Source organism: Neovison vison, chromosome 10 (assembly GCF_020171115.1).
Source record: "Neovison vison isolate M4711 chromosome 10, ASM_NN_V1, whole genome shotgun sequence".
In the NCBI taxonomy this organism is placed as follows: domain Eukaryota; kingdom Metazoa; phylum Chordata; class Mammalia; order Carnivora; family Mustelidae; genus Neogale; species Neogale vison.
In genome coordinates this window covers 9,883,620-9,895,961 of record NC_058100.1, presented here as the reverse complement: position 1 = coordinate 9,895,961, position 12,342 = coordinate 9,883,620, and the positions used below count along the sequence as shown (strand labels likewise).

Genomic DNA, 12,342 nt, shown 5'->3' with positions numbered 1-12,342 from the left:
GGCCAGGTGCCCCTTGGGTTTTGTTCTCTTGAGTTTCCCAAGTAGTTTGCCTCGAGCTACTTGATCTCAGTCACCTCAGCCTCTCAGCTGGGCGGAGCGTAGGCGGCTGGAGCTCCCTGGCTGGTCACCTCCAGAATTTCAGAGAATTCCTGTGTCATCTGCCCTGACGTAGAAAAGGTTGAGAAAGGCCCTAACAGCACCGGCCCGTCAGTCATGACACTTGGTCCACGGCTCAGTACTGAAAATAGAGAAAAATCCTGTCAGGGAATGTTCTGTCAGCAGTTCTCAGGGGAGCAGTGGTTGACTGATCCATGTGTTCATCTTTGCTCAGTCCACAGAATTCCTCGCTCAGCCCTGCCCGCTCCCCGCGCTAGGGCGAGTCACACACAACGGAGTGGGCCCTTCTCCCGTGAAATGGCGCTGAGACACTGGTAGCCAGTTCCACTCTGCCACGTGGGGCTTTGGCCGTCCCAGGCCCGTGTCCACCAGAGGCTCGAACTTGAGACCCCCCAGCCCGGGGAAGGGGGGAAGGTGGAAGCTGGGAGTCCCTGCCCTGGGCCCGGTAGCTCCTGCGGAACTAACCGACCCGTGCACTTGAGCCCGGTTCACGAAAACAGGTCTTGGTGAGTGCAAAATGGAAGAGCCCCGGGTAGTCGTAGGTTCGACGTCTTCCTGAAGTTAAATGCCGGGTCTGTATTTGTTATTTTGTAGGGGCAGATTACAGTGAAGGACTTAATGAAATGATTCATGCGTAAACGTAATGAGAAAAATATTAAACAAAAGGCAGCCATTTTAGCTTCAGAAATAAAGCCAATTACGAGTCTTTTCTCTTTTTTTTCAACCTATTACATAATCCCTCCCCCCACCTGTTCAAATGATCTGAACATACGGTTCATTTATTAAATAAATCCTGAGTTCCAGCCACGTCTCTGCGGGGGCGGGAGACAGAGCAGGAAGCTCACAGGTAGAGCCCTCCCACGCCGGCCGGAGGACCCGCTGGAGGAAGGGGAGAGGGAGACCCGTGGAACACAGGGAATGTTCAGTGAGGATAAGGGCTAAGGAGACACAACACTGAGGTAGACTGTTGAGCGGTGGTGGCAGCGGGAAGGGAACGGGAAGGGGCCTCCAGAGACCGAGGAGCTCAGAGCAGACCATTTGCACTAAAACCGGGAAGGCGGTGAGGGAACAAAGTCCAAGGGAGGAAGGACTAGTCCTGGGAACTGCGGGCACAAGGTTCCCGCCTGGAGTCCGTGCCCAGTGTGTGGAAGTGGGATGAGTGAAGGGGAGAGCAGCACAAAATGAGATCAGACAAGTACTGGGGCCCAGGCCTACAGCCCTGCAGGCTATTATAAGGACTTGGGCGTAACCCCCTAGGTGCTGCCGAGGGAACCCCCTGGAGGGTTTTAAGCTGAGGAGTGATGGCCCAGACCAGCCTGGAGGGGTGGTATGAGGATTCCAGAAATATCCAAGAGGACTTCTTGATGGGCTTAATGGGAAGTGTGATTAAACGAGAAGGATCAAGAACGACTCAAAGTTCCTGGTCTGTACAACGGGAAGAATAGAATTTCTGAAATGGAAAGACTCCCAGAAGAGAGAGGAGTGTGTGTCTAGGGGAGGGGTGTGCCGGAAGGAGAGTGCACTGGAGTGTGAGCAAAGATTCAGTTTTGTCGGGGCTGAGCAGTCTATCAGATGTCCAAGAAGCCGTGTGGAGTGGACAGGAGGATCTATGAACCCGAGATCCAAGGAAAGTCTGACCTGGAGATAGCACTGCTGGTTATAAATCTGTGTGTAGATCATTCTTCAAGCATAGGACCAGGTAAGATCATCCGCGAATAGAGAAAAATAGATCAAATCACTGAGCCTAGAGGTACTCCAATACTGAAAGATCAGGGAGATGGTATGGTCTGTTAATTACATCCTGAGGCACAATTCTTGATAAACTGGATTTGGGGTTTTTAAGAAAGAAGTCGAGGTTCTCATAAGAACGAAATGGAGGAAAAAGCACGCTGTAGGGAGTATTTGGCCTTCCGAAAGGTCACTTGCAAAACACCCATGTCTGTGTACATGGTGTGAAGTTGGTGGTGCTCCCAAGGGTTTTGTAAATAAAAATAAGTAGATTCCGGGGGCACCTTGGGGCTCAGTGGGTTAAGCGTCTGCCTTCAGCTGAGGTCATGATCCCAGGGTCCTGGGATGGAGCCCCGCATCGGGCTCTCTGCTCCTCTCCCTGGTCGAAGTCTGCCTGTCCCTCTCCCTCTGCCCCTGCCCTGGCATGTGCTCTCTCTCTCTCTCTCAAATAAATAAATACAATCTTAAAAAAAAAATAAATAGATTCCACATTCTTGGGTAATTTTGCATAGCACATCCTAAAAAGTCCATTAGGTGGCAGAAAAATATTCACCAAATCAACTGTAATCTAAGTCTCTCACTTTCTTTTTTTCTCTCTCTCCTTCGCTCTCCACCTTCCCTCTGAGCCTCCCTCAACTGAAAGATATAAATGCCTATTTAACTCTCAACACTATTATCAGGTAGAACCCAAGCCAGTATTTTCTTCAGAGAGCCAACAGGTATCATGAATCTGTAAAATAGGTAACACTAAGCCAGGAATATGGGTGATGGGGTACTTCACTTTGTTTGGAAATGTGTGTCCTGGGAGATGGTCTTCAGAGGAGTGAAGTACGGTAAATGATAGTGGGACTGCTGGGCGCTATTCTTAAACTTTTTATATTTAAGCTTTTTAGTTAGAGCAAAGTTGGGGGGACTGCTCCGAAAACAAAAAAACAAAAAGCCCTCTTGAAAAAAAATACACAGGACGTCTTGGCTCGAGCTCAATGTACACCAGATTGCTGAATCTCTTCCTGCTTCCTTGGGCACAGGTCCCCAAGCTTGTCTGCAAAGTGGGATCACCTGAGCAGCTTCAAACATAACCAGTATCCACGTCGCACCCACAGAGATTGTGGTTAAAGTGGTCTAGGGTGTGTTCTGCCCTTAGAATTTCTTTCTTTCTTTTTTTTTTTTAAAGGATTTTATTTATTTGACAGAGATCACAAGTAGGCAGAGAGGCAGGCAGAGGGAGAGGGGGAAGCAGGCTCCCAACTGAGCAGAGAGCCCGAGCTGAAGGGCCCTGGGATCAAGACCTGAGCTGAAGGCAGAGGCTTAACCCACTGAGCCACCCAGGCACCCCTGCCCTAAGAATTTCTTAAAAGACCCTTAGATGCTTCTAATCTGGGCAAGATAACCGCTGCTGGGTTTCTGTAACGCAGCGTGTGTCACGGAACTGACCTTCCCACAAACCAAACACGCTGCACCCTGGAAGACACACACTAGAGCAAATCCACATCAGCAGAGTCGAGGGCTCGGCACGGTCTCAGCCGAGTTTCACTGACTCACAAGCTCCCGAACAATTTCCAGCACCAAATTCTGTACTACTTTGCAAGCCAAACATAACTGAGTAAAAGCAATGAGAGAAAACGCAGAGGGATAAAGGCAGGTGAGTTGCTTTTGACTATTGTTGTAGGATGTATTTTATTTCTCATGGCACTGACAATTGGGTCTTAAACACCAAATCAAAATGCTTACTTTCTGCTGCTCTTTGGCATCAGAAACTAAGCAGTAACAACTTTTCCTATTTCTTGCTAAGGTTCTGTGTGACGCAGTCACTAAGTCAGGCAGGGAAAACCCTGTGCATGTTCAAGTCTCCTTAGAAGCCCCTGTGCTGGGTGGGCATTCCGTCACCTCCCATCACCGAGTTGCGGATGACAGATTGAACCCTCGACGGGCCTTGTGTGACCCGCACCTTCGCCAAGGACATAAACTCGGCACTGTACCACTAAGATCTGATGATCTTTTCGCCTATACTGAAGGGCTTGAACAATTTTTCTATGCTCAAGGTCTTCCAGTTGGACAAAGAATTAAATTTACAAAAGACAGATGAACAGGAGAAAAGAAAACAAAAAACAAAGTTTTATTACATGCGCAGAGAGACCCGATAATGAAATTGAGACCCAAAGAAATGCCCAAGGCAGGCTGATTTTGTACTTTTTAGACAGAGAGACGATAGATGATAGATCTGTGAAGATTTCACAGAACAAACAAAACTTTTGGAGCGTCAATTAGTATGGACTTCTGAACAGACTTTGGGCTGGGATAGCAAATCAGTAAAAAGCAAAGAGGGTTGTTTCTACAGTCTTCTTGGGTCTAAATTTCCTACCTCTGGTACCCAGGGAGGGTCCCTTTCACATAGATCTCCTGCTTTCAGGCGAGGGTCTAAGTGTCCTTCTCGCACAGGCTGGCTCTTGAGTAACCTTTATTTAAAACAATCATTATGCCAAAGTGACCTATTTGGGGCAGCCTGCCCCTGGCCCTTTCAACACATAAATATATGAATATTCATATATACATAAACAAACATATTTCTGGTCTCAATTGTTGCTGATCTAATGTCAGCCACTAGTCTAACTGGTCTAACTGTTACACCGTTGTGAATAATCTGCCTTGTGTATTGTAACCTTTAAGATCTTCAGTAATTTCCATGATCTAGGTTTGATTTCATTATTATTTGCCCCTCTTAGGATTCTTTAGGTTTCCTGTATTTGAGGATTTATGTTGCTCTTTAAATTTTGAAAATTCATAACCATTACCTCTTCAAATATTTGTTCTCCGTTTTTTCTGTTCACTTCTTCTGAACTCCGAATCAGTAGGTGTTGTACTTTCTCACCCGTCCTTCATCTCAAAGCTTTCCTTTCATGCTGGTGGAATATGTACCGCTTGATGCTGTGCTGTGAGAGATTTCTTCATTGTTCAATCTACATCCAACCTATCCTATATTGACTATATATTTCATTTCTAGAATTTCTTTTCAGATCTTCTTCAAATCAACCTGTTCCTCTGGGATATTATGTTTTGTTTCCTTTATCCCTGTGGCTATATGAAACATTCATTTTCAAGTTTTGTGTTGTTCTAGTATTTCTAACTCTTGGGTGAAGACTTGCCCCATTTTTTCATTGGCTTACCCTTCCTCAAGACGGGATTGGTTTCTTCCCATGATTTGTAAGTTTTTGCAAGTGTCTCCTCAGCAAGAGTTGTTTTTAGCGGAGAGGCAGCGTACCCTGTCTTGCTGACCGTTCCCTTCAGGGCGGCTTTGTGCTTGCTTCCTACAGTGTTCTATGGGTTTCCCCCACCTTTGGTGCCTGCAGCTTCACTTTTTTTTTTTAAATATTTTATTTATTTATTTGACAGACAGAGATCACAAATAGGCAGAGAGGCAGGCAGAGAGGGGGGGGGGAAGCAAGCTCCCTACTGAGCAGAGAGCCTGATGCGGGGCTTGATCCCAGGACCCTATGATCCTGACCTGAGCTGAAGGCAGAGGCTTTAACCCACGGAGCCACCCAGGCACCCTGCAGCTTCACTTTGGGTCCTGATACCACAGGAGGACTATGAACTTGGCCACACCCAGCGCTTGGTACTGGCCTGGGGCTCCAGTATTTTTCAGGTGACTATTTCTACCCATGTTGCCAGGAGATGACAAGTTACTTTGCCACTTTTGTAAAGCAGTAGGCAGTTCTTGTAGTCCATATTTTTTTTTTAAGATTTATTTATTTATTTGACAGAGAGAGATTACAAGTAGGCAGAGAGGCAGGCAGAGAGAGAGGAGGAAGCAGGCTCCCTGCCGAGCAGAGAGCCCGATGCGGGACCCGATCCCAGGACCCCGAGATCATGACCCGAGCCGAAGGCAGCGGCCTAACCCACTGAGCCACCCAGGCGCCCCTTGTAGTCCATATTTTATAGGTAACATTGTATACTATTATCTTGGCTTCGTGCAGGGGTTTCACTTTGGCTCCTCACTCTCACAGGATCTGTGATTTGGGCTCTCCTCTCTGCACCCGTGTTAAAACTTTAGCCCCAATGCCTTTATCTATTTCTGAAACCCTCAGGAATCATATCAGCTTTCGCTCACCCTTAGGATTTTGAGTTCCTTCTTTTGCAGACACCTAGGCTTCCTTCTTTCCAGTGACTCTCTCTTCTCTCTTCTTGCCTTAGTACAGCTTGATTTAATATTTTTATTTGTTTAATCTTGTGTATTTGGAACCAGAAAGGAGTCACTCATGTCAGCCCAGTCTGCCATATTTGCTGATAAAATCTTAAAATATATTAAGTACCAATTAAGACAATAGTGTGGTTACTACATTAGAATAGTGTCTAATATATACACTATTACGTGATAGGTACTTAAAAGCTAGCTTTTGCGAGACACTTGCTGTTTGCTAAAAATTTTTCTAATTCCATGGTGTATCTTTATTCATTGAATTCTCATTTTATAAGGTTGGTGCTATATTCAAACATACACTCGAACTGTACTATTCTTATTTTATAGATAAGGAAACCAAGGCACAGAGATACTAAGTAATAGGTTTTTTTTTTTTAAGATTTTATTTATTTATTTGAGAGAGAGAGAGAGTGAGTGAGTGAGAGAGAAAACACAAACCAGGGAGGAGAGGCAGAGGGAGAGGGAGAAGCAGATACCCCGCTGATCAGGGAGCCCAAAGCAAGGCTCAATCTCAGGACCCAGGGATCATGACCCAAGACGAAGACAGATGCTTAACCAACTGAGTCATGCGGGAGCCCCTCTCTGCTCATATTTCAATTGAGTTGTTTATCTTTTACTTATTGAATTGTAATAGTTCTTTACATATTCTGGAAAGAAGTCCTTTACCAGGTATACTTGACAGCTTTTTTCTTCTTTGTGCAAAGCCTGCTCTCTTAATCACTGCATATATTGCCTCTCATTATTTATTGAAATAATTAGGAAATTTCCACAGGTTAATGGACTCTTTCTACTAGTATTTGTTGGTTTTGTAATTAATAAGGGGTAAGGAAACCCTGTTGAAATTTTTGTTTGGAGACTCAAAGTTCACATTTTCACTACTAATAAAATTTTTTCCATTTTGATACAGAACTGGACAGTCCTTGGTGGATTTGAAGAATTGATGAGGTCACAGCTGTGATTAGATCTGAAGTCTCTAGCTTTACTACCCATTGAGAACAACCAAATACCTCTCAGCTATAGAAACTCTGCCCAGGAGACCTGCCCTAAGGTGTCTGGTTTTTAATTCACTACTTGTTTTATTTTCTTATGGAAGAAGGCAACTTCTGGGAGTCCGAATTAGAGAAGAGTGGATCTCCCAAAGGAGCTACTCCCAAAAGAATTATCCATTTCGTTGATGGAGACATCCTGGAAGAGTATAGCACAGAGGAGGAGGAAGAGGAAGAAAAAAAGGGACAGAAAACAAATTCAACACATGATCCCCTAAGCTTACAGTATCAATATTGGGGAACATGTGGACTGAGTGCATGAGAGATTAAGCCAGACGAGGTTTGTAGAAAATACAGTTTTAAGCTAACTCCTTATTCCCTTTAGTTTGTTTTCTAGTTCCATTTATAGTCAGCTCATAATTTTGGTAACTTGGATTTCTCTTTATGAGAAAGAAAATGGAATATACTAGAAAGCATTTGAAACCTCTACATGAAACACTTTGTATCACCACTCCTATTAATAATTACTCTAACTTGATCTCTCTCTCTCTCTTTTCAGTCTACCCTTTCATGGGGGCCCTATCTATGGTTTTGGGGAGGCCAAATAGCAAGCACCTCATTGTCTGGTAAGTACGGCCAACACTATTTATTTGTTTTTCCTAAATACTCAAGGATGGACTGACAGACCCTCAGAGTTAGGGCTTCCAATAGTTCTATTTCGCTCTGTGGCATCCCCGAGGAAGGACTTGATTGGTTCTCAGTCTATGCTTCAACATTCCCAAAGCCATAGAACCTCACATCTTTAGGCAGACTCTTCCATCTCTTTCCAATTCTTTTTAGTAAATTCTGCCTCCTATTTTGTCTTCTTCTAAAGTTATTCCCATGGATCTTCAGGGTCTTTCTTAAGACCGTATAAAACAAGCCTAGGTTCCTCTTTCACAGGACAGAGTTGCAAATATCTGAAGGCAATAACCTCTCCCATCCCCAGTTGACTCTTTTTCTGAATAAACTTCCAAGTTTTTTTTTAAACTATTGTTATATGACACAGTTCCAAGGTCCCTCATCATAACCACTCTGTTATGAATAAGAACTTTATTGACCCTTCCCAGGGACACAGTGAATGGCCTACGTGGCTATTTATAACAGATGAAATACTAAATCTTATTTTCCTTGATATTCACCAATTTTCTTTAGAGCCCAATTGTCAATACCTTATTACTTATTTCCTCCTAACTCACATATGCTTGATGGACAACAGGGAGGAAACAACTTTAAAAATGTGAGAAAATATGAAGTATAGCTATAGCTCTGAAGAATTGATCTTCATTCGTTCATTAAACAAACATTTATTGAGTGACAGTATGTGTTTGGCGCAGTGTGGGTCCCTGGGACATGAAAACAAATGACAGTCTTTGCTTTCAATGGATATTATAGGCCAGTAAACATGCCTATAATTATAATTTGTTGCCACCATTGCCGGGTCGAAGGAGCATCGGGACCACCGATGGGGAAACTCAGTAACGCTGATGTAAGGAGGCAGGACCATCAGAGTACTATGAAAGTACGGCTAAGGTCAGCGTGGAGACCATGAAAGTCACCGGGGGCAGGGGAGGGGAGGGAAGTGTTTAAATTACAGTAAAAAGTAGTGATGGGTGATTTAGTCAGATAGTATGAGCCTTAAAGGAGCAAGTGCTTTCACACCAAGGTAGACAGTTATGGATTTGGAAGTTACTTTGGGAACCTGGGTGAGATACTAGTCTTGCCTCAAGCATAACATACTGGCAGAATATATATGCTGTCTTCCGGAGAGCTCTGTGCTTTAGTTGGGGAAAGACCATTCAAAGAGATGAAATGTTTTGGAGGGAGAAAACCTTAGGAGATAAAATCAGGTGAAAAAGAAAAACCCAGTACAGCGATATGAAAATGTGAAGGTGAACAGGGACGGCAGTGATTTCCATGCTGGGCTTTGACTTAAGATGGTAAGGACAGGACACAAGGGGAACCAAGCTGCCTTCCAGGTTCCAAGCAGAACTGTAGTGTTCAAGGGCATCTGTGCGGGGCTTCCCGGTGGTAGTGGAAGCATGAGTATGCAACCACTTAGCACCCTGGTCTCCACACAGAAGCTCTGGATAGAGCTGACACCCAGATGGACCGGTAATGAATGTTTTCAATCTAAAATTCTAGTAGGTCATAAACAGGAAAACTTCCCAAGATTTAATCTAATATTTTAGAAACTTCTCTTATATGCATATACCATGCATGGTGGCAAGCAAACAGATTAAAGAGCTACAGTATTTTTATTTTTATTTTTTTTATTTTTTAATGGTGAATAGAAATCATCTTTTATTGTGAAAACTTGTGTTCTTTTTTTAAAATTTTTCAATTTATTTATTTTCAGAAAAACAGTATTCATTATTTTTTCACCACACCCAGTGCTCCATGCAATCTGTGCCCTCTATAATACCCACCACCTGGTACCCCAACCTCCCACACCCCCGCCACTTCAATCCCTTCAGATTGTTTTTCAGAGTCCATAGTCTCTCATGATTCACCTCCCCTTCCAATTTACCCCAACTCCCTTCTCCTAACACCCCTTGTCCTCCATGATATTTGTTATGCTCCACAAATAAGTGAAACCATATGATAATTGACTCTCTCTCTGCTTGACTTATTTCACTCAGCATAATCTCTTCCAGTCCCATACATGTTGCTACAAAAGTTGGGTATTCATCCTTTCTGTTGGAGGCATAATACTCCATAGTGTATCTGGACCACATCTTCCTTATCCATTTGTCCGTTGAAGGGCATCTTGGTTCTTTCCATAGTTTGGCGACCTACAGTATTTTTAAAAAGATTTTATCTATTTATTTGAAAGAGAGACAGAGCATGAGAGGGGAGGTCAGAGGGAGAAGCAGACTCCCCATGGAGCTGGGAGCCTGATGCGGGACTTGATCCTGGGATTCCAGGATCACGATCTGAGCAGAAGGCAGTTGCCCAACCAACTGAGCCACCCAGGAAGCCAAGAACTACAGTATTTTTGAAAAGATAAAACACATTTAAAAAATGTAGACCCCCATTCCAATGTGTTCTATGAGCAAAATCTCAAAAAGAGGAAATCAGTCATGGGGATCAGAAAATTGTGTCACTGGGGACAGGGAGAGGTGTCAGAAATCCTACAATTTTAAAGGGAAACATTTCTAGGAGACACCCTCAGGAAACCACTATTAATGCTAAACTTTTATCTCTACCTTTCACAAGCAAAGCATCTACTGTGATTGCTTAGCACCAACGTTGGCCCTGGGTAGTAAAGTATTTTGAAAAATCTCTCCTGACACACCCATCTGGAAAGGATAGTTTAGATGTAATCACATGGGAAGATAGAAGATTTAACAAGTCCTTCTGAGTCCTAGAACTTCTTGAGAATCCAGAGCAACTGAAATCTTTCATCAGCCTTCCAGTTAAGTGTAGTAATGGATCTCCTCCAGGCAAGTTTAAATTCTTACCCCTTGACTGACTCTAAGTTTTAGTTATTAATTCAACTTACCCAAGTGCTTGTTCTTCCTTTTAGCATGTGAATTCCTTGGTGAAAGATTTGCTACCTTCTTTGGTCTTAATCAACCCAAATATCAGTATGTGTTGAATGAGTACTATAAGACACAAATTAAGGTATGTGACCCCTGCTGGGGGAAGATTGGTTGCTTCCACTTCATATAAATTACTCTCCCACCTGGAAATGATGTACAATTTCCCTCCATGATACTTTGTAGCTGCCTCTCTTGTGTGAAGTTCCAATGTCACGAGATGGGCTGTAAAAGTTGACTGAACATGAAGCCTGAGAGTCATTAAATAAAGAAGCTTCGTATGGGGGTGTCTCTGCAAGAGGGGCAGTTCAGAGGTATTTGGTTTGCAATTAAATTTTCCATGTTTCTCTCCATACCAGGAAAGTGACAAGGAAAGTGAAGGGAATGGATCTAAGACCCAGCCAGCCAAGGTTCCTAATGAAAAGTGTCACCTGGAGGCTGGAGGCCAAGAGTATGGAACCAGACGACAGGATATTGTCCAGGGTGTTCCTCAGCGGAGTGTCTCATCCAGGGAAGGCGTGGCTGCAGATTTCAGCCCATAATGTGCCCCGGGGCTGTAGTTCCTCTGAATATCTGTTCCACCGCCATTGATGACCATGGCAACACAGGTTGTGCTTCTGAGCCAGGTCTGATTTTAATCTTGTGATTTATTCTCTAGCATCCGTGATTATAAGCAGTAATGAGAATTATGGATGCTTTCTCAATTTTATAAGCCTCCCAAGTCAACCCCCTTCCCCTGCCCAGTCATAATGGTAATTTTGCTAATCATCTCTTATTACTGATGTTTGCCCAGAAATGCAAATGCTTTAAGGAACCCGGATCTGGACTAAAACTCTTCGTCATGGGGCTGGGGTGCAGGAAAGAAGCTCTCTTCCTCAGAAGAAAGTTTGGGCATTATGAAGTCTAAGTAAGTCCTCTTTCAGGGTTTGATCTAAGGTGTGTGCTTCCCAGAAGCTCCTCTGGCTTCACTGGGACTTGCTTTACAAGAAACTAACATTGTTAGTAACTTTGTTATGATATATCAAAGTCTTTGAGAACTGGATGCATTTCCCCCCCAACACACACAATTAAAAACAATAAGCCAAGCTCTAGAAAAAGTATTTAAAAAATACTTTTTTAAAATTTGTCAGTAAAATTTCAAAACCTGGAAAGATCAAACCTGGAAGTCATAGCTCAATATCACAGGTTGTGCTATGATATTATAGAAAGTCATAGGACTTGCTGTAAGAAGACAGGAGGTCAAGTCTCCCCTCTACCGTTTACTAGTCATGTGATTTTAGGAGTCCAGATTTCTGAGCACTTGTCACCTTCTTTGCAAAATAGGGGTGGCATATATTTATTCCTCAAGGGTTACTGTTAAACAAAAATGAGATAATAAAAGCAAAAACACTTTTAAAACTGTTAATATTCAACAGTAATGATTAATTAATGGCTGTTATAGGCTGTTATCTTGAAAGTCCCTAAAGAACCATGGCTTCTCAAACTCACGCCCTGATACTGTCCCAGCTACCTTGACGCTGGGCTTGGCCACGTGACTTGTTTTGGCCAATGAGACAGTAGCAAATGTGATGCAAGTGGAGGCCTGATGAGTACTTGTGAATGGGAGCCTGTCCTCTTAGAAACTTCATTTCATAAAGAAGTTTGGGCTAGACTTCTCACTAATGAAAAGCCACATGGAAATAGATTTCCAAGGATGAAAGACTGTCTTGCACATTCCAGTACCAGCCAAGCT

The 12,342-nt window shown here is 43.5% G+C and overlaps 1 protein-coding gene across 1 annotated transcript; it reads left to right on the top strand.

Annotated features, from left to right (window-relative positions):
* Positions 1–7,129: 7,129 nt before the first annotated feature.
* On the top strand, positions 7,130–11,686 carry FAM177B (family with sequence similarity 177 member B). Its single transcript, XM_044266256.1, has 4 exons — positions 7,130–7,302; positions 7,588–7,655; positions 10,598–10,695; positions 10,970–11,686. The coding sequence occupies exons 1-4, from the start codon at positions 7,130–7,132 to the stop codon at positions 11,150–11,152; spliced, it is 522 nt and encodes a 173-aa protein (XP_044122191.1). The 3' UTR covers positions 11,153–11,686.
* Positions 11,687–12,342: the final 656 nt, after the last annotated feature.

Coding starts and splice junctions, on each gene's coding strand:
- FAM177B (XM_044266256.1), top strand. CDS start 7,130: ATGGAAGAAGGCAACTTCTGGGAGTCCGAATTAGAGAAGAGTGGATCT. Junction 7,656..10,597: donor AGCAAGCACCTCATTGTCTG/GTAAGTACGGCC, acceptor TCTTCCTTTTAG/CATGTGAATTCCTTGGTGAA. Junction 10,696..10,969: donor ACTATAAGACACAAATTAAG/GTATGTGACCCC, acceptor TCTCCATACCAG/GAAAGTGACAAGGAAAGTGA.